This window comes from Rattus norvegicus, chromosome 1 (assembly GCF_036323735.1).
Source record: "Rattus norvegicus strain BN/NHsdMcwi chromosome 1, GRCr8, whole genome shotgun sequence".
Classification (NCBI taxonomy): Eukaryota; Metazoa; Chordata; class Mammalia; order Rodentia; family Muridae; genus Rattus; species Rattus norvegicus.
In genome coordinates, this window is record NC_086019.1 from 4,999,135 (window position 1) to 5,022,251 (window position 23,117).

The 23,117-nt window shown below is 47.2% G+C and overlaps 1 protein-coding gene across 4 annotated transcripts in view; it reads right to left on the minus strand.

The window, feature by feature from the left end:
• Sash1 (SAM and SH3 domain containing 1) overlaps nt 1-23,117 on the minus strand; it is a 298,571-nt gene that overhangs the window by 58,928 nt on the left and 216,526 nt on the right. For all 4 annotated transcript variants that reach the window (XM_039101481.2, XM_039101480.2, XM_039101479.2 and 1 more), the window contains exons 5-7: nt 6,788-6,828; nt 3,169-3,255; nt 665-777 (exon numbers count right to left, since the gene is read on the minus strand). In XM_039101481.2, coding sequence (XP_038957409.1) covers nt 665-777; nt 3,169-3,255; nt 6,788-6,828 — 241 coding nt within the window. The remainder of the gene's footprint in view (nt 1-664; nt 778-3,168; nt 3,256-6,787; nt 6,829-23,117) is intronic.

Genomic DNA, 23,117 nt, shown 5'->3' on the forward strand with positions numbered 1-23,117 from the left:
AGACTGGGCAAAGGTCACCAAACTGATGGTACCCAGGCTGCAGGCTTCAAATGCTAAGTCACACAAGGCTTGGCCACCTTAGGCCGTCTTCTAACTTCCATCTAGCTGCTAAAATTAGGAATTAATTTTTCCCCCTCTGTTTTCTCCTCCAGGTTTGAAAGTATTCCTTCCTCTCCTGGCTGTCTGCGTTAGACTATCCTGAGGCCCTTTTAAACGTTCTCCCTTGCTCCAAGGAAACAAGCAAACGTCATCCCAAGCAGCTCCCATGCCACGAGATGGCCTTGTATATCTGCAATCAGAGGATGGATTTTGCTATTGGAACAAGGGGGGCCTTTCCCACTCCCCAGGAGGCAAGAAAATCTCCTACTCACAAGGAAAATGCATATAGGTGGCCCCTCTTATGTGCATTTGCTAGGAAGTCTGCTGGACTTTGCCCCAATGCTAGGGCAGACATGTGGAATGAACCAGAGAGGAATACTTGGGAACTTTGACACTCGAGGGCATGCCTGTGCAAGCACGTACATGTGCACTTGTAGCTATTCGATTCCTAGAACACACACACAGACACAGACACACAGACACAGACACACAGACACACACACACACACACACACACGTTTTTTAGCTGGTGCTCACAGGTAAAACTGAACGCCTGCACCCTTACCCTGGCGAGCGCTTCTTCAATGGTGATCATTTTCTCCTTGACCATCATCATTAGCTGGATCCGTTCCTCGTCGCTCATGGTTATCTCGCTGGCCACATAGCCCACATCTTCTCCTGGGGATTGAAGACAGACAGACACAGATGAGGGACGAGGGAGCCCTCCAGCCTAGAAGACCCTCATCTTGGGTGACGGAGGGACGTTTCTCGGGTACCCCGTCTATCTTGCGTGCTGTGGCTAGAGCGGAGGGACGTAGAGCCAAGTGCTCAGTGACAACATGTGTGAGCTACCACAGAGGCAATTCTCCCAAGTGAGCAGAAGTGCTGAGTCAGGCCTTCTAGACACGGTACAAAGTCGACAGGGAATTTCTTGTCACGGGTGGGCCAGGAATCTCATTTAAATACTCAACTTGATCAGACAGGCAGTTATGAGGCTTCTTGGGGTTGGTAATCTACCAAGTGAAGTATGAATGGCGAGGACATCTATTTGTGTGGGAGCACAGGGAGTCAAGCCGCAGAGCCAAGGCTAAGGAGCCTAATTCAACTGCCTTTCTTGACTGAGCTATCTGGCTACTATTCTCACGGAATAAACACATAAATAAAAGCTGAATGTTGAGCACATCAGCCTCGTGGAGGGCAGGTACTACAACTACCTGCGTCTGGAAGAACTTCAGTCACATGGGCCTGAGGATTGTGACAGGCAGCCACCATCTAATCAGAGCCGAAGGTCACCAGAACTACAGAGCAAAAGATGCTCCCACTGAGTCCTTCTAAAAAAAATCTTTTCCCACATGGTGGAGAGCACCATTCCTCTTGAGCCCCATTGGCCGGTTGTATCTTTGGTTAGCATGTGGGAGAGGGCTTAGTGACAGTCGGCTTAGTGACCAGAAGGAAACCATATTGTAGGCCCTGGTCCCCCTCCTCGGCCCCATCTTCCTCCAACATACTTCTGTGGCTTCTGGTATCACTGGGACCTCAGCCAGGGCTCTGTTTACCCTATTTGCACAAGGACAGGACCAAGGAGGCTACCTGGAGACTCATGGGGAACCCTGGTGGAGGGACCTAGCTTGCAATTTGTGTTCTCCGTGGTTCTGCATCTCATTTCCATTTCATAACCGGTCAGTTCAGAGGAAGCCCTCAAGTCCCTTCTGATATCCATCCCCTTGTGGAAAAGTGAAAGGCCTTGGTGGATGTGGAGAGAAGCTTCATTGATTGATTCATTTTACTACCTGTGGTGAGTGACACAAAGCTGGCTGGGTGTTTCACAAAGCCATGTGAACTGCTGACTATCATGTCATATCATATCATATCATATCATATCATATCTGTATCTATCTATCTATCTGACTTCTTAATGTCTATATGCATATTTCTGTATAAATGAATGGTACATGTGGGTGCTCACGAAGGGCAGAAAGGGCATCAGATTCCCCTGGTGCTGGAGTTATACACAACATGAGCTGCCTACCATAAGTACTGGGAGCCAAACTCTGGTCCTTTGGAGGAGCAGCACGTGCTCTTAACCACTGAGCCCTCTCTCTAGGCCCCGCCTTCTCTCTCCACAGCTTTTTTTTTGGTCAGGATACAAAGTCTATTCAGAAGCACGGGATTCTGGGACTCTTCCAAAACTGAAAACTGGGAGTTTGTGGAAGAATAACTCCTTCAAAGTGGGACAACAAAAACAGTCCCGTGAGAGCTGTCTGAAAACTCAGGTGTGCAGAGAGGGACGCTAAAGTCCACGGCCAGGTCTCTGGTATCTGGGTGGGAGCGACTGGAGAGACTTCGGGCCAGGAGAGGTTATGTCATTGTGTAAAAGGAAAAGAGTGTCAGGGGTGGACAGCAAAACGTGTCCACTTATTGATAACCCCTTTTGGTCAGACAGGAAGGTGGAAGCCAATGTGTCCTGGTTTCCTTTGTGAACACTGGGAGAAACATCAATTACAGAACCCAGGCTCCAGGAGACGACATATTTATTTGCTATCTAAACAAAAACAAAGGCAAGGCCTGGAGAAAGGGCAGGGCTCCCTTCAACAGAGCAGCTGGCTAAATTCTCATGATGTCAGACCCAGAGAGGGTTTCCAGGGGCAACAGCCCCATAACTGTCCCTGTCACAGTGCAAAAAGTTCAGAGGAATGCAAAGGCTCCAAGTGGGGGTATGCACTGGAGGGTCCAAAACTAACAAATGCAGATTCCCTTGACCTGTTGGGGTCAGCACTTGGCGAGTTTAAGAGAAAAAGCAGGGTAGCTGGCGTGAGGGGGACATTTGCAGACTTGGTCCCCGGTGTCAGAAGACCACTAGCTTGTCTAGTTATGTTCTCTCTGAGTTCAAGAAACTCATGGGGTCAAAATCTTGAAGTCACGAAAGGAATGTCGGAAAAGTTGACGATTTTGCAGCTATATGCGATGAGTTAATCCTACACTACAGGGGTCCACTTGGATCAGGGACAGGGCTTCTGAGTCTCAGGAAGCCACAAGGACCCACAGTCCAAGGCCACATCATCACTGTACCTTTTGAAGTCTGTCTCATTATTCCTTTTTGGTTCTTTCGGAAATTCTGCCAGAAGTATTTGTTTTTCTTCTTCCAGTCTGCTTTGCCTTTAAGAAAGAAACAAAGAAAAGGAGGGGGGGTGGGCACACGCAGTAAATCTACTAATACCAAAAGTAGTCTCCCTTTTACAATGTCAAAGCTTGAACAAATAGTCCGGTTTCAGTTTGTGAAAGACTGGGAAAATAGTTATAAAGTTGTTTAAAAGAAATGCAAATTTGCTAGTAGCAAAAAAATAAAAAGAAGAAGTCGGAGGGGGAAGAGGAAGAGGAGGAGGAGGGGAAGAAGAGGAGGAAGAGGGAGAGGAGGAGGAGGAAGAAGAGGAGGAGGAAGACAAGAAGGAGGAGGAAGGGGAGGAGGAAGAGGAGGAGGAAGGCTCCACGGGTTAGGAAAAGAAACACAGAAACATCAGGACAAGCCAAGTATGCCTTCTTGTGCTCACTTTGAAGTTCCTTTAGCCAGCCAGCCTTCTGCCTTGTGTTGTGGCACACTCCTGCCCTTTGGTGGCAGCCACAGTTTTTCTCACTATACCACAAATAGAAGGCTTGCAGAGGTCCACATTGTTTTTGTTTTGCATGCCCACCACTGCTTTCTCTTATTCCAAACTTAATGAAGAAAACACATGGGCTATTATGCCCAAGTATATGCTGTTTAGCACAGGCTAACCAACCAGCCTGGTTCACTGTAATGCTTGGTGACACGGATCTATAGCCCAGGTAAGGCATGATCCCCACCTCTGTGATGTTTAGGCTTCTTGGTGACCAACCTACAGATTAACAAAGTCCCAAAGACAAGAAAAACTGAGGCTGGTCCTGTTGTGATTTCTCCCAGCTCACTGTCCCTCTGCCCTCTCTCCCATCTCAGACTAGGACCGGGTGATTCACCAATGAAAATACATTTGCTATTGACAGACATTGGTTGTTTTTCTTTAAAGTCTATTATGGTTCTAGTAACTGGCAAAATAAAATACCTTTCAAAAGCAAACAGAAAGACGGGATGCTAGCTCAGTTAGTGAAAAGATTGTTTTACAAGCACAAGAAGCAAAGATCAACCTCCCAGAACCCACAGGGTGAAGCTGGGCACGGTGGCACATACTTAAAACCCCATCACTGGACACATACAAACAGGCAGGTCCTTCTGGCTCCTGGGCCAGCCAGCCTAGTGACCTGGTGTGCTTTAGGCCAATGAGGGACTGTTGTCTCAAACAACCAGGCTCCTGAGGAATGACAGCCAAGGTTCCAAGGTGTGTGTGTGTGTGTGTGTGTGTCTGTCTGTCTGTCTGTCTGTGTCTCTCTCTCTCTCTCTCTCTCTCTCACACACACACACACACACACACACACACACACACACACTTTCGAAGGCAAACATACAGTAACATAAAGGCAGCGAACAGGAAGGGAAGTTCTTTATTCTTTAAAGAAAAGAGGCGGTGGCAGCAGCAATGGCCGCCACTGTGCTGATGTGGCACGCCCAGGGCAGCAGCTCTGTCTCCATTCGGTGTCTGTCTGGTTGCCCTGTGACCACTGGAAACAAGGCCCAGCAAAGTGGCAGCTTCCACAGTCTAGACTGGCGGTGCCAAGCAGTAATGCGTGGAGCAGCCATGTGGGAACTCTATCTCTGGTGTTCCCAAGCTAGCAAGGGTGTCATTTGTCAAAACAGGATGTCCTCATTTATATGCTGACAGCCCTGGAGGAGGCCTGGGAACGAAACCCAAGCCCTTCTGCCTTGGGTTTCCTACGTTGTCGGTTCCTCGAGGTTAGTTTCATGGGGTCTGCTGCCTGCGAGCGAACTCTGAAAGCGGATGTCAGCCATGAAGAGCAAAAGCAGACTCAGTGACTGCTATTTGGCTTCTTCTTAGGGAGGAGGCGCTAAGGCACTCCTCTATCTCCAAGCTGCATCCCCTTCCTTCTCTCTCATATATATATATGTATGTTAGAGGCCTGTGCCGTCACCACCCGGCTCATAGTTTTGCTTCTGTAAAATGGAGAGAATGAAGATAGCATCTAACATCTGCTCAGCACTTTCAATATCCAAGCCCTTTGTTATTTTGCAGTCTGTCTCCTGTTTCTCCTCCTCCTCCTCGTTTTTAACAGCAACAGGGCCTTATCATGTATCTCAGGCTGGCCTAGAACTCAGTACCTTCCCGCCCCAGGCTCCCATGTGCCGAGATTACAATTGTGTCCTACCATGTTCACTGCTGGGCCAGCATTTATGGTTCGAATCCTAGTAGCGGAAATTCAATGATCATTACCCACCCACCCTCTGACCTCTGCTACAGCAGGAGTAGATCTTATAACCCAGGACGTATGAAATTTATAATGCCTTAAATGCGTATTATTTTATCCACACATTCCAAGTGGAACAGCTTATCAGAGGGCATGATCAGAGAAACAAACTTAAGGGAGTCTGTGACAGCGTCATGTGCTTGTGACAGAGAAAATGATCACCAGTGACTATCTAGCAGAAAGGCTGGCTGATAAGATTAAGCAGCGTTCAGTATGATGTGGCAGTAAGCCTCTCTCTGTTAAATATACTCATCAGTTAGAAAGAGTCACAAACTGCCCCTTTCTGAAGACTTGTAAAAGAGTACGTAGACTATGATGCTACTTGTACTCTCAGAAGAACAACTCACGATGGCAAAAAGAGAAGGAAATTGTACGGAGAATGCCAGAGCACAGAGAGATGGCCCTGCCAACAAAGGGCTTAGACAAAGCACACGGAGCTGAGCCTGGATCCCCAGCACCCACAGTAAAAAGGACACCATGGTGGCATGTGTCTAAAACCCTAATGCCTGGGAGAAAGACAGGCAGGTTTGCCCAGTCTGCTGGCCAGCTGGTCTACGTGAACCGGTGAGCTTCAAGTGTGAGAGACCTCCCAAAGAGTAAAGGGGAGAGTGACTGAAGGACATCTAGTGTGGACCTCAACGCCACACACACACACCCACATACACGCTCGCGCGCGCGCACACACGCACGCACGCACACAGAGACACACAGAGACACACACACAGGCACACACACACACACATACACTCACACACACACATACACTCACACACACAGATACACTCACACACACACATACACTCACACACACCCACACACACTCACACACACATACACTCACACACTCACACACACTCACACACACATACACTCACACACACATACACTCACACACACATACACTCACACACATGCTCACACACACATACACTCACACACACTCACACACACATACACTCACACACACATACACATACACGCACACACATATACACTCATACACACACACATACGCACACACACATACACTCACACACACTCACACACTCATACTCACACATACACTCATACACACACTCACACACACACACACACACTCACGTACGCACGCACACACATACACCTATAAACACAGGCACATACATAATCCTTTTACAGAGTTTCTGAGTTGGCAGATGATGAGGACGATGATGACGATTACTCTTTTGGCAAGGCCCAACTCTACATGTCTATATATCTTCTACAATCTATGAAAATAAAATAATTAAATATTTAAATCAAGGGCAGTGGTACTGACCTACACAGCCGTCTTCTGAGTTTGATTTATGGAGAGGGTACCTAGAAAAGAAAACAAAACGCACATATATTACTAGAGGGCCTTGGTTTTATGTGATTTTTCACGGAAACCTCCCTAACCAGTTGGACCTTGGCCCAACAGTGCTTAATGGAACCTGGGGAATCTTTACATCTGCTCTTTCCTATCTATCTGCTGAGATCCTAGAAAATAGGTTCCATTTGTCAACACCGACTAATGAAAGACCCAGTCTGTCACTATACATTGTCTGTCTGTGAGCTCATCACTGGTTAAGTTCTTGCCACCTGGATGTCTATAGGGTAAGTGGGAAAGAAAAAAAAAATCACATCATAATGACCATATTACTCCACAGTGGCTGGAGAAAAAGATCAGTGTACCCTGGGAAAGTGGGAGATGTGTCAAAATGAGACTTGATGCCCAGGTAGAGGGGCAGCCAGTATGACTTCCAACTGGCAAGGGTGACAGTTGGGTTTCGCCAGATCTTGTAAGACCCAACACCAAGCCAGAAATCTACCAGTGAGAGCTTCACTCTTTGAAGTCGTGGCAGATTTTTGAAAATGGATCCAAGTTAATCAACCTGCGTCTGTTTTACATACCATCTTGAACCAGGCTGTCAGCATGAGACAGCAGATCCAGGAAAACCCAAGTGACGTGGACTAGTAACAGCCTAAAACCAGTGAGTGAGGGGCTTCTCTGGAAAGCACTCAAGACAACACCAACTTAAAGCGTGATGGCAGGAAAACTGAGAACATGGGGGGTGGGACATCACAAGTAGACATCAGACCAAAATCCTCATTTGCTGGGTACAAACTCTAGAGAACAAAGTCCGGTTGCCTTGGGCGTGCCAAAGAACATGTATCAGAACAGAAGTTGGGAACTTAGAGAATTCACCACCCAAATCTTCCCTCCAAGTTCACTGCCAGACAAGGAAGATCAAAAAGATGCTTTAGCTAAACCCTTTGGCTACTGTCTGGATGCTTAGAAAGCCAGTTGTGAGGCTGGGTATTGAGACAGAATACTGACAGCAGTGAGAGGAAAAGTGGCAGAACCTTTAAACACCTAACAAAGACCTTGCAGGTACAGGGACCTCAAGAATTAAGGTGAAGAATGGAGGGGAGGCGGCTTCCCATGCAGTCCCCCCCACCCCTTCCATGACTGAGGCACTACTTACATGTACAGGCACTGATGCTGACCCAGATCCTGTGAGCCACATAACGTTCTGCCTCTGGGACACGAGAACAGTTTCTGACTGGCACAAACCCCTGAAAGATCTCCACAATAAACTAGGGAAGGTACTAAAATCAGACACAGGTGAACCCACTGCAGGGGTCAAGGTCAAGATTAAGAGCTAGACGGATTACTTCTCTCTCCCCTTTCTAGCACACAGCACTCATGCCTGTGCCCACACAATCACACCAACCCACCCACAGTAAGAAAACATACCTAGTCACCAAACTGCGCCTCTCCCCCGCCAAAAGCTCTGGAATCTACTATTTTCCCTCCTCCAAAGTACAGCAAAAATAAGAGATTCAACTCACATCTACCTGAAAGGCTGCCAAGTGGCGGCCATTTTTAAGTTCTATCAACATTCAGCCAAAATGTATCTAGCAATATTGCAGTAGGGAGAAGTGATGCTTTGGTTACAGAGAGGGTAGATATGAACAAGGGTGCACGCTGGGACAGAGATGTAGCTCGTTCGGCTGGCTGAATGTCTGTCTAGTACACAGAGCCCTGGGTTTGACCCCATCACTGCATAACACTGAGGGAATTTGCTGTTCTTTTTGTAATCTCAGCACTCGGGAGGTGAAAGCAGGAGGTTCTCTACTACACAGAGAGTTCAAGGCCAGTCTGGAATTGTCTCAGACAAACAAATGAACAAGGAGGCATAGAAAGATGACGGGGTGGGGTCTGGTTGGTCTTGACTGGAGTGCAGGGTACGAGGAATCAGTAAAGCAGACCTGTGAACGTCCCCATAGATAGTTAACTAAGAGGAAAGGCTCACCCACCTGAATATGGGTTTTATCACCTAATAGGCTGAAGCCTAGACAGGCTAAAAGGGAGGAAGGAGAATGTCTCCATGATCCAGGACTCCATGGAGAGTCTCTACTTACTAGATAGACACTCTGACGTGGACACTTTTCCCACCATATGCCTCCTGCTCTCAGTACCTTCACCTAAGTCCCCAAACAAGCAAAAGCACGAGTCCAAACAAATCCTTTCTCTCTTCCATTGTTTCCACTCTGGTCCTTGTCACAACAGTCACACAATGATGCACACCGGAAGCCAGAAGATCGGGGACACCTACATGCTCATGGCCGAGGGTGAATTATGAGACCAACAGAGACTGTCTCGACTGAGCCATCGGCTGGCTAGCTGACAGGAGAGGAAGGCAGGGATCTTTCAGAGAGAGATCATCTTTAGAACCAACTATTTGAAATATCCTCAGGGCTGGTTAAAAACAGCACCAACGTGGTCAGAGCCTTGCAGCCATTTTTCTTCTTACATTGAAAGAAATATATTCTCAGGCAAACGGTCTGCAGAAATATTTAACTCCTCTGACAACAGAGAATAGTAAATCTTAATGGCTTAAATGACTTTTAACTATCGTTTGGTTTATATTCCAACTTTATAGGAAGCTATGGTCCCCACTAGGGAAGGAAGGGTAGCCTGTGGCTCCATGGTCACGTGGCAGCCACCAGGGATTACGCCAGGTGGTTCCTGCTATAGCCTGGTTATCTTTGGAATGTATGCCTTCCCCTCTCTGGGTAGAATGAAGATTAATCATTTCAATGCTATCTTTGATATTTTCGAAGGCTCCTTTCTATCCCAAAGCCATCTCCTCATATTTTGCCAAATGTAAATGTTCAATAACATAAGGAAAAAAAATGCTTCCATATTTGCCATTTAAGGAAAAGGCACATTCTCACTGCTACCTAGACATTACAAAATGTAACCAATAGGCTCCACCCCAAAGTAGAGACTTACGGCCTCTTTGTTACTTTCATTCACTCTCTTCAAACTACCATGCCTGTTGGGTAATTCTATCCTCCCGTTTGGCCTTACCCACACTTCTTGCATTTCCCCAGATCGCCTGAAGATGGCACTGTAGCTTCTTCTTTCAGTGGTGATCTGGCGTGTGGAATTTTGTTTTTAATTTTTCACAAGTTTACAACACACAGACTGGCTAACGCCAGTGTCTAAGTGTGAGGCTCCCCGGCTCACCACCTCTCAAGAGAAAAGTGACACCATATGAATTCTACTTGCAAGGTGGGCAGAGGAGGAATGCAAAACGGCAGGCACGCATGGCCCTACCCAGGCACACAAGCTCTTGAGACCACTTCTAGCACCCATCCTACAGGACCTGTAACAATGTGACCATCCAAGTGTGGATGTCAACAGGCAGGAAAGTCATCTCCTGGCTCTGTGGTGGAAGAAGTCAGCTCCAAAAAGGCTGCCTCCAATCACAACTTCCTGCGTGCCTGAGAGTGACAGATCTAAAGGATGCTTTGCCCCACCCCTATGCCAACCCCGCACCCCCAGCACCATCAGATCCATTGATAAGGAGTAAAAGGGATGGTCACCAGGAACCAATACCTAGCATCTGTTACACTTTGAAAGTATTGAGTAAAGTCTCAAGCAGTCTGGGGATGTGGTTTCTTGTTTAGAGTTCAAGAGGTCCCAGATTCAAATCCCGGACAAGCCTGTCTTATCTCTCCAGAAGGAAGCTAGAGTGAACATGTTTTCTTCAATAACTACGGTACTGTTAAGATGCTCCCTACACTGCTAATATGTGAACATTTCTCCTTAAGATCCCTAAACTATTTAAGCTGTTTCTAAAGACAAAACTCATTTAAGAAAATTCCCAAATTAAGGAATTACTGGATAAAAAAAAACAAAAACAAAAACAAACAAACAAAAAAAAAAACAAGGAAGCATATCCTGAGAACTTGACCCATGTCCTTCCTTTGTTCAAGCCATTTCTACCCTTCCTTTCTTCCATCCACTCTATATGAATTCACATCCCAGTGAGTCAAGCACTCTCTGGGGCCCAGGGAGTGTTGGCTAAAGGAGAGAGGTGAGGCTTTGAGCTTTGGGGCTGGAATGGAGAGGCAGGAAGAGCTGCAGAGTCAGTGGGTGGGAGTGGGGGTGGGGGGAAGGCTATGGACAGGTGTGGGAAGAGGTAGCCTTCGAGTAGAGCAGGAGCTGCTGTGATATTCGCATCCCGGCGACAGGAAGAGCACAGGGCAGAATCGTAAGAGGGCAAACAAGAGTCTTCCTTGGGCCAATGGCATCGGGTGGAGAAATGAAAGGGGTGGCCGGGTGTGTGTGTGAGACCACGGCTGCAGACAAAAGTTCAACATGGATTACTCATATTATAAAGCAAAGGGGAACAATGGAGTATAATACAGAACGGCATTTGGAGACTAAGTCCTGATTTTTAAGAATCAGAAAGAAGTGAGGCCAGGCAGTGATACGTGGAGAAGTTGCCCACAGAGAGAAGAAATACAGGCTAGATGTTTCCTTCTCTGACCGGAAGAAAATCGGCCAATTTTACAGTTACGGCACCGCCTCACCACTCAGCGGGGCAGGCTGTACACAGGCTACCCTACTTTCTATGGCGTTTCTTGCGTTAGCGAAGACATCCTCATTAAAACACCCACGGGGAGAACGAACAAACACAGGTCAAAACGTATTGACCTGCAGAATTCAAGCCTTTGTAGAATTCAACCTTCAAAATCAAGACTGCCGGGTAGACATTTCCAAACGCAGAATGTTGTGTGTCCCCCTGAAATCTCAGGGCGGGGGGGGTCACAGAATGCCCTTCGTGAGACGGAAGCCCAAGGCCTCCCGGCATCTTCATTCTTTTATTTCTCTTGCCGGTGCCCACAGTAAGGACTAGCCTACCACACCCCTGAATGCCCTGTCCTTTTCGATTACCTAGGAGATGGATCTCAAGGGCTCACTGGAATAGGCTGGCCCCGCTCTGTCATAACCAATGGACCGCTGCTTATGAGAACGTGTGATGCTACGTTTCCCATCCCAAATCTGAACAAGGATAGATGGAGACGTGAGAACTGAGTGCTTCGAGGACACTTGAGGAGCTGGCTGTGGGGATGTTGCAACACCTTCTGGTCTGATGACAGAAGGAAGGAGAATGAACTATAGCTGTTCAAGTATCCTAAGGTGCACGACAGGCAAAAAAAAAAAAAAAAAAAAAAAAACTCATCTCGTTTTCACGTATGGAGACCAGCACTTAGCAAAAGCACAATAAATGTCGGCGCTCGAAAAGTCCTGAACTATACCATGTCAGGCTGAGTGACGCTTCACTGTAACTAAACAAACAAACCTACGTGCGTGCACATACGAATGCAGTTATAACCTAATTTATAAGAAGCAACATATGTTATACATTACTTGAAACCTGGTCTTACAGGGGTTTTTATGGCGCCATAATCTTAAATCTCAGGATAGAAAACCTCGGCACTAGTTTTCTCCTCGCTGAATTTCGAATTGGGGATCTCGCTGCTCCTGTTACTATCCGGCATCACCCCGGGCTGCCCAAGTGCCCCCAAACCTAGTCACCTTCTCCTCTGGAAATAGAAAAGGGACATGGCTGTGCTACAAGAAGGTTGAGAGGGGGTCTTTGCTAGGTGTGACAGTTTGTGGCTGCACTCCCAACACTGGAAAGGCAGAGGCAAGAACGGTGCTGTGAGTTCAAGGCTAGCCTGGGCTACACAACTAGACTCTGTCTTAAAAACATCTTACTGATCTTAAAGAAAGCAACTTCCTTTTTTTCCATGATCTATGTAAGTATAATTTATATTGTGCTTGGCAATGTAAACATATTAGGTATGTATGGTATTTTTAATGTTTTTATTCATTCTTTGAGAACGTATACAAAGTTTTGTCACACTTTTCCCTGCCCCAAGTCTTCTGAGGATGGGGCTTGCACTGGAGTGTGGTTGCTACACCCAGTGTCACTCCATTGGGCAAAAATAACTGATTTTCTCTCGGCATTGTCAGTTGTTAATAGGTTCCCGGCTACGGATGGGACTTGCGTCCACTTCTCTATGGAATTTTTCTGAGACAGGGTGCCATATTCCATGGCCGGCTTCTAACTTGATATTTAGTTGAAGACTGGCTTTGAATTTCTCTTTTTTTTCCTGCCTCCATCTCCCCAGCACTGAGACTGCAGGCTGGCACCACCCACCCCATATCATACTCAGTAAACAATCTACAAGCTGAGGCATCGTCCCCCGCCTGATGAACAGTATTATCCTTAAGATATCAAATACATTTTTATCTTATGAATATTCTCTTATTTAATTGAAATAAATACGGAACAATATTGAGCTAATACCATCTACTACCTGCCATTAAAATCTCAAGAGGTTACCCATTCGCCAGCTGCAGGGGCAAGTGAGGTAAGAGAGACAGGAGGGCCTGGGCCTTAATTAAAGGCTCCCTCTCGAGGATGGGAAGACACAAAGGCTGGCGCCCTCTAGTGCTCAGTCCTGCTCAACTCTCTTGCTTTAGACCAAACCTGGTCCTTCCTGGTACACATCACAGCTCAGCAAATTCTCCAACTGTGGCTGACAGGAATTCTCGCACAGCCTTAGAACTCCATAAATCTCCGGGGCAAACGGCTACAGCAGTCACAGTTATCAACCCAGCCAAACACTCTCTTATTCTGGCCTGGTTTGTCTTCATTTGTTTGATTTTAGGGCCTTTTCTCAGCTAGAACGTTCTTCTTGTTGTCTTTAGTGAGGCTTGTTGGCCTTTTGCTTTGTCCGAGACAGCATCTCACACTGTAGCCTGTGCTAGCTTAAAACTTACTAACGTAGCCCAGGCTGGCCTCGAATCCACAGCAACCTTCAGGCCTCAGCTTCGGGATTGCTGGGAATGTAGGCACGACCTTCCGGCTTTCTGCTTGACCAAGTCACCTCCATAGATGACCAAGGCGAGTTGTGTAGTGTAAGATCCAAGGCAATAAGTCCAGACGAGGATAAGAGTCGCACACTATGAAGTCAGGCAGATTTGGGCAGAGGCAAAAGCAAGCCGCCCCCCATTTACACCTTGATAATGCTGGATGAAGCAGTTATAATAAAGCTGTTCCTACCTTACTAGGTTGGGAGATGATTTGAGTGGATGAATGGAAACATCTTATGTGGTGCCTACCACTTGGGAAGACCCTCATATATATAAATATCCATCGGGGCCACGGGCAACCTGAAGCCTGTAGGGTGCTCACAAAGTTCACCTTTGTCACTCCAGCACAGAATGTACACCTGATGATGGCGTGCGATGTCAAATGTTCTCGAGCTGGTTGGTTTGTGTCGTGATATTACTTCCATTTGTTTATAGCTTATGGTCAGGCATGCTGAGGCAATGGCCCAGTGGGTAAGAGTGCTTGCTGCTCTCCACGGGTCCAGCATTCAGCTCCTAACAACACCATCAGGCAGCATCAGGCAACTTGCAACCACCACCTATTACTCTAGCTCCAAGGAGAGCCCCACCCTGTGCGTGCGTGCATGTGTGTGTGCTCGTGTGCGTGTGCGTGTGTCTAAAATGTAAAGAATTTGTAAATCTTTATATCCTAATGCCTCCCAGGGCACTATTTAGCTTGATAAAGAACAGAATATACTTTTTTTTTTTTTAAATTGAGGCTGAGATGCTTTTTCAGTATGGACACATTTCCTAGGAAATGATTTGAATCTATCAACTATGTCGCGTTAACTTTCTAAAAGTAATGGCAGGCTTTTCAAGTTTGTGAAGTATACTTGTTGTCACAAAACAGTGGTACTATACCCAGTCTTTAATTCTGCTGTATACATGTCTGAGATGCTTAATTTTAACCGCCAACTTGGCACAACCTAGGATCACCTGAGAGCAGTGTCTTAATGAGGGACTATCGAGATCAGGTTGACCTATGTGCATGTTTGTGGGAGATTGCCTTGATTACACATCAACTGATATGTGAAGATTCAGCCCATTGTGAGTGGCACCATTCCCTAGGCAGGGAGCCTTAGGCTGTAGGAGTAAAGAAAGTTAGCTCTATACAAGCACGCATTAACTTCTTCTCCCTCTACTGTTTCATGAGATCTTGACTAGTTGCTTTGAGTGGCTATACTGGCTTTCCTGCAAGGATTGACAGCAACCTGAAATTATAAGTCAAACAAACAAAAGCCTTTCTCCTCTAAGCTGCTTTTTGTCGGGACATTTTATCACAGCTCTGAAAAGAGACGACAAGATCCTGTAACTACGTGGCACAAATTCTCACGCCTAGAGACTGCTGAAAGCACATGGAAGGCATTTGAAATCTTAATTCATCATCTTTCACGATTATAACCTTTCCTTTCCCACTCTCCTTTCCATGATCTGTTGGCTCTAACCATCCTCAAAACCACTTTAAGTAAGTCTATCCTTCCATCTGAGATGTCTCAAAAAGACACTGTATTCAGGAACCTGCATGGTGCATAGAGCATGCCTACACACGCTAAGCGCTAACTTAATAAAACATGATGAAATAAATGTAGTAGCTCTTCTCCCTGGGCTTTGACTCATGTCTCTCTCAAACCTTCTTAAAATGTACTTCACCTTCTCGGCTCGGTTCTCTGGCACCTCCAGGGTGGCCAACAAGTTCCTCAAGCCAAAAAAGCAGGGTTCCAAGCCTTCTGCATCTGAAAACCCTCCACAGAGATGCAGTGAAGGGGTGTGCATCCTTCCAAGCACCAGCTAGTAACTCATCCTGCAAGTTAATGATTCGGGTCACTGGCAGAAACGCAAGACGTTCACGGCTGACGAGCAGCCAAATGCCTTCTATCCACAGAGGAAGTCCGGGGCCTGACTGTGTCTGGGCTACGGGCTCATTAAGGCCACGACTTAAGAGCAGAAGGGTAGCGTGGGTCACACTGTGCTATGATTTCACGTTAGGGGTTAGAGACATGCAGAACCAAATCCAGGACAGGTTTGCTTATATCCTATCGCCATGTCATCCCTCTGTTCCCAGGGGTCTCACACAGTGGCTTCCCTTTTCCATAGGGGCCATATTTTTCCTTCCCTTCATTTTCTGTTGTCTCTTCGCCCTCTTCCGCTTTCTATCTCCGTTTTCCTGTCGTGGACAGATTCAAATGTAGGTAAGGTTGCCTCAAACTTGCTGTTCAGCCCAGGGTGATCTTGAACCTCCAATCCTCCTGCCTTTGCCTTCTGAATGCCAGAATAGCAGGCACGTACCATCCCATAGGGTTTAATACATTGCTCAGGAAGGAACCAGGGGTCTTATGCATGTGATGTAGGAAAGCACTCTGCCAACTGAGCTACATCTCAGCCCTCATATTTTTCTTCATCTGTGACTCAATGGTTCAGAACTAAGAAAGAACTGAATATAAAATGGATACATGGATGTTAGCTTTGCTGGTAATAATCACTGATAGTAACAGCATTTATTCCAGCACCCATGATAAATGCCTTTCCAGTTCTTCCAAATGAAGTAATCAATCTTTGAAACATCTTTATGACATATCGGTTGGTCCATAATATTTTCAGTAAGATCGTAGAGAAAGGAATCATGATCGATTGGTTAGTTTCATATGAAACGACGACGTCAATGATGGCTTATCGTTTGCTTGGCAGAGATAATGAAGTTCTGTGTTCCTTGATGAGGGAACTATATCACAGTCCAGTACACAACTTCCACCAGTCCATGATTAATCAAGGAGATTTCATTAACTCGCTCTAAGGTAATAAATTAACTTGCCTCCTAACTCAATGACTTTTCTCATTTCCTTTCTTCCTACCAAAGTCATGATTCAGGCTGGGTGGTCGAGTACTCTGTAAAATATTTCCTCAGACTCCCTTGCAGCTAAGGGAGAGCAAGTGTCCCCCTCGCACAGAAAAGAAACACCAGATTTTCCTGGTAGTTTTAAGAAAGTTAGTGTTTCTGCAATTAAAAGAACTACCTCAGAATATACATCCTCTTCCTTGGCTCTCCTTCTGCATTTTGTCTGATAACACAGGAAGCATACCTATGTAGTCATCGGTTACCATAAGGAAGGAAGTCACACACATCCTTAGAGGATGGTGTAGCAGAGAGGAAGTAACTCCAGCTCAACCAGTCTTGGAATACTGCCCTACAGGGTCCTGGCTATAGGAGAATGTGCAGCTATTTGTCCAGACCTGAGGTTATATTCGTAACAGACACAGTTGGCTAGTGGATTAAAAAACCAAAAGAGAGTCAGGTCTGGTAGTCCACACTATGTCACCTGGGTACTTGGGAAGGTCTCGAATTGTAGCCTTAGCTACATGGCAGTAAGACTCTGTCCAAACACAAAACAACCAAACACAATGAAAAGACAACAGGAGACACACTGTCACAAAGCACTGGTCTGGGTGTTGGTCTATATAACTCATCGTCTTTCAGACCCACCGGGACCATGAAGAGAGCAATGCTCTAGGACACAGGTGAAGGTACCACGGCCCAGGGTGCTTGTTTAAGGGACTTACCCAAGGCCATGTAACTGGTACAGTAATCCCTCATACATGTGGTTTTTGCTTTCCACAGTTTCAGTTACCCACGGGCAAATATGGTTCAAAACATTGCTATTTTTTGAATAATCTTACAAACGCACACTTTAGAAAACTGAAATAATTTCTGGACAGGGGACTTGGGTCAGCAATAAAGCACTCTCCCTATAAATAATAGACAAAAAATATTGTAACGTAGTGTGTCAAAAGGGAGACAGCTGTCAATCGTTAAGTTTAGCTAGGAGCTAAATTCAGCTCATCAAATATCTAGCCTAGTATTTTTTTTTTTAAAAAAGCTGGGCTGCATGAACGAAAAGGTCACTTCATCATCATCTTCACCACTATCTTCAAAGTGCTGGGTCCGATACTGTGAGCTCATAGTGTTATCGATGAGCATGTGATTCAGGTTTGTAGATCAGCCTCTAGAGCCTGAAACCCCATATCGAACTTTGGCTTAAACACACACACACACACACACACACACACACACACACACACACACCACCATCATCATCATCACCACCACCACCAACACCACCACCACCACCACCACCACCACCAACACCAACATCATCATCACCACCACCAACACCACCACCACCACCATCACCACCACCACCAACACCAACATCATCATCACCACCACCATCATCATCATCACCATCATCACCACCACCACCACCACCACCACCATGTTTGTGGTATACATATATCTGCATGCCTATATTTCCGGCATGAGCATGCAGGAACAATGTAAAGCCAGAAGAGGGCTACAGATGCCCTGGAGCTGGAGTTGTGAACTACCTGGTGTCACTACTGAAGTAACTGCTAAGCCTTCACCCCAGTCTCAAACTCTGGCTTCTGATGGCTCCCCAACCGGCACACAAACAAAGGGGGAGAAAGCCGTGAAGACCCTTGAATATCTTGTTCACTCTCTTTACTGCACCTAGTCAATCTCGTTGCCTTCATTTTACAGCTCCCCTGTGTACTTTGACTTTTATTTAGGTTTTTATATCTTTGGAATTATTAGGTTTGCCTAGAGCAAAATAAAAAGAAATTAAACAAAACGGGGTTGGGGGGTCCTTCTCTCCTCAAAAATCTGCTTTTCACAAACTAAAGGGGAATATAAATAGTCTTATATGAGCTTAAACAGTCAAAGAAGGAGAAGAGGGAGGAGGAGGAGGGGGAGGAGGAGGGAGGAGGAGAAGGAGAAGAAGAAATAATAATAATAATAATAATAATAATAATAATAATAATAATAGCCTGGGTGTGTAGCTTAGAGGCAAAGCATTGCCCAGTGCACTGAAGGCTGTGTGATGCCCACAATGCAAAATCCAAACGAAACAAAAGGAACAAGGAAAAACCGTTCTGCCTGACAGTTAAATATAGTTGCTATTCATTTCACGTATGCCACAAAATTATTGTTTTCCCCTCTAATTCTGCTTGAGGAGTTTTCTGAGTATGTGTAACAAATATGTTGTCCAAAAAAAAAAAAAAAAAAAAAAGAGTTTCCAGGCAAGGAAGTCTGGGATGGAGCTTGGCTGAACACACAGGGAGGCCACCTCTGCCCTCTGCCCTCCGCACTGGAGACCAAGTGGCCATCAGACAGGCAAGGCCTGGAGAACCTGTGTGCAAATGTTCTGCCACTTACTTTGCGCACGGGAACACTGGGTAATGGATCCCAGGTGAAGGGAGCTGGGATTCCACACAGCTATTATACCCTACTGAGAAAACAAACCCCAAGAGGCAGTCTTTACCAGGTTTGGCTTCAGGGTGGGGAGGAGAGAGGATGAGAGGAAGAAAAAGAGACTCCATTCAATTATCTCCTCCTGGCGTTTCCATGGTAATGGCTCCGGAAGCGGGTCAGAACTTTCTCAGTGGAAACAAACAGCAGCTCCCATTCACCAGCACCCAAGCCTGCTGGCCACACTGGCTGCTGGTGCGGGCGCCCCAGGCAGGGACAGTGGGTTGAGGAGCCTTTCTTCTGTCACCTGCTCCCCAGCTCCCCTGCTCCCGGGGACAGGAGGGGGGCTGGTGGGACTGCCTCTGCTCTGCCGGTCAAAGCCAGAGAACTCTGGGTATGAAGGACCCTTCCTCTCCTTGCTAGAAGCCCTCCTGGACACCACTGTGGGAGCCTCCTGCCTGCCCCACTTCGAGCCGGCAGCACAAAGTGGTGACCTGAATCTGGGTCCCTTCCATGGTGACCGCTGGCAGAGCCACTTGGGCTTCCTTTTCTCCCCGGGACACTTTACATTCTTTGACACAGGCAGGTGATGATGCGTCGTCTGTGAGAATATTCTAAGCACGACGGAAATGAGACCCTCGGCTTTCCTGTCCCATCGTATCTCATCTCTAGTCACACCCTCGAGTCCTCCTGCGCGAACGCCCACGCCCTCCGTGCAGTCCCCACCCTCCCTCTCCTTATCCACGGGCTGCTTTACCCTTGCCTTTGGACGGCTTCGCATCCCACCTGCTTCGCAGCGCGCGGTTTTATCCAAAGCCAGCGCATCGGCACCTGCTAGAGGAGACCCGGATGCCAGAAGGCTCTGCCAGGCTCATCATGAACACAGGACCTCCCGGCACCAGATGACTGGCCCCTAAATCCCACCTGCGTTTGAGACAGAGCCCTCACATCTGGCTGATGATGAGACTCTGGTTTGGGTAGCATTTCATAAAACCCAGATGACTGCCTAGCACTACTTCACTGGGACACCCTGGTCGGTCTCCAAGGTTTCACAACTGCAGCCTACTCCCTCAGGCCTGCGGGTTGTTCTTTCTACCACGTCAGAAGTTTTCTGGGTGTGGATATGGGTGGAAGAATGGTGTCAATCAGAGACAGACAGGATAGTGAGAGCTGGGTCCTTTTCATCCCTCCCTCGCCCCATCCTTTTACCCCAATATCTGAGTGGGATGAGAAGAATTTCAGTTAAGAGTAGAACGCTGATCAACCCAAACACAAGTGACCGGGCCATTCCTAATAGTGTACCATCTGTCAGGTTCCATCCAGACAAGGCTGTATATCCCCAGCTCAGGTGTTAAAGACCTAACAACAGAATGAGCCCGTGGGTTAAAACGTTAATTTGCAAGCATGGTTAAGCCGCTCCACCACCCCACACCCCACACCCCCTCCAGGTTTCAGATTTCCAGGTTTCCTACCACTGACTCAGGCTACACAGAAGCCATGGGACATCCGCCTCTCACCAATAATGGTTCTTCCTACACTTTGGGACTCCTGTGTTACCTTCTGAAGGCCCACCCAGAGCCAGGCGAGAGCTACATACCATTTCACCATGCCACTTCTCCAAGCAGTCTTGCTAGTCCTATGCTGGGCTTGGAATTCACCTTCTCTCTGTTCTGCTGAGAAACCCTGCGGGAACTTTTCAGCTCCCTCCTTAGGAGCCTGTACTGGATGTGGGATATGCCAGCATAGCTCAGCTGCATCACAGCTTCTAGAATTCTCTTCCCTGCATGAATTCCAGTGTGGGCCACGATGGCACTTTCTGCGGGGTGCGGACAGAAGAGGTGGAGGTAGCCACTTTCTCTCTGCCCTTCACGGTCAGCACAGGCATGAAGACCAGCCGTAGCTAGCAGGTGTCGTCGCTGTTCCCTTGGGATTTGGATAGCATGGGACAGCAACTGGTCTGTGCCACTCATATCCCTGTTGACTCACGGACTCAAGGCATGTTGACAGGGGTGGGGGTGGGGAAAGATATCAAAAACTCCTGCGATCGGTTGGTCCTCTTCGAGGACGGATTTAAAGTTTCACTTGGGGATGCTGAGAGATGCCATGGACTCCCATCTGTTCTGGCTTGGCTGGCTGCAGTCTGTCTTGCTTCTTCTCCCACTCTACATGCAACCTTTTTTGGGAACCACATTACTGCTCAGCTGAATGCAAGCTATGCCATGGGATAGTGGAGAAGCCTCCCTCAGATTGTGGAACCAGCCCCTACTAACGCATGAGGTCAAATCCCAGAAGAACATAGCTTGGGCGTGCTGCCTCGGTGAAGCCCTACGTCATACAGCCCTTTAATACCCATCCTCCAAAGCCCCCTATCCTTCCTGCCCTTTTCCACGATGCTTTTCATGCTGCCTCTCATCATCTGTTTCTATCTTCCTACAACCAGGATCTGGCAGGTTTGTGCATAAGCCAGAAATGTGGTAAGTGCTTACTAAATCTTATAGCTGCCTAGTCCACCATGGGTCTTTCCGAGGAATATTACTCTTTCAAACTCCAAGTGGTAAGGCCTTGCTGCCTACAGCCAAACGAACCTGGATAGGGAATTCTGATCTTCCTAGGCCAAGCCTCGTGGTCTTAGCACTCACTTAACCTTTCTGTACCTTGGTTTCCTAAACTATAAAATCCCATCCACATTATTGATTTGTTAGCAGGATTAAAAAGACATACAGGGTGAAGGTGGGGGCTGGAGAGATGGCTCAGCAGTTAAGAGCACTTACTGCTCTTGTAGAGGACCTGGGTTTGGTAATGGCTCACGACCACCTGTAACTCTAATTCTAGGGGATCCTATGCCTTTCTCTAGCCTCCACAGGCACCAGAAAAGCATGCTGTGTGCTTACATGCATACAGACAAAACACTCTTGCACATAAAATAAAAAATAAGTAAATCTAAAAAAGAAAACAGATACCCAGGGATTGCTTGGTAAATTCTAGTCGAGTCCCCTCTTATTCTGCCTGCATGTAAATGTGAAATGTTTTCCCTTCCTTCAGCACTGACCCAATAGTCTCTTCACTTCTCAGGAGAGACAGCAGCCACCTCTATGTGTTAAACATCCTTGGCTGCAGTGCCCGTCCCCCTCAATGGCAGCAGTCTGCCACCTCGCAGGAAGCAACCCAGGCACGTGGCCTCCAGCTGGGCTTGGGCCAGCTGAGCTCACTGATCAGAGGGAATGGAGAGCAACAGCCCTCTCCGTCAGGAACAGCTGACTCGGGGAACAGTACAGCTGCTGTCCATCTCCCAGCCCCTGCACTCAGGAATGTTGAGCCCCTCAAATATGCCACGCAATGGTGTGCACATGTGTGGACACCAACACACCAAATGCACAAACCCAGAGTTCAGCACACTGAGCCACACGGGCTCCGGGAAAATGGCTGTTGTGTCTTAGCTTCTCCCTCCCAACTTGGTGAAATTGGAAAGGAGACTAAAAGTCATGTGGAACAATGAAATTTTAAGTAGTGGTGGCCACTCACTTGGTTCTGTGCGTATGGCCCCATCCATGAGGCTAAGGACAGAGCCCCTGACAGACCTCTGCTGGGAGGGGCACAGCCCCTTAAGGTGAGAGGACAAGCTAGGTGCTGTGCTGGGCGTGTAAAGCTTAGAAAATTCAAATCCACTGTTTCTGATTGCAAGGCTGGCAGAGTTTAAGTTTAGGTGTACATTCAGTTGGGCTCTGAAACTCACACCAACAACAACACAGGCAAACCCCAGGCAACCCCAACATCGCTGAGGTCAGCAAATGGAAGGCACTTGAGATAGGGGAGCCTCCGGAGGCCTCTCAACCCAGCAAGGTAGATGTGTACAAGGGAGAGCCCAGAGCGGTGAGCTATCCTGGATGAATCACAGAGGAGCGAGCCTTCCCTCAAACTCCTGGACAGGACCTTGCCCTGAGCCCTGGGCCTTTCAAGTAGATGGTAATTAACAAACCTATTAAGGCAAAAGAACAAATAGTGCATACGCTAATACATGGCTTTTGGTCCAGCACACTCATCTCCTGAGCTGATTATAGGAGGGCAGAATCACGATAGCCTGTCCTGGTTCTCTGTGGTGCTATG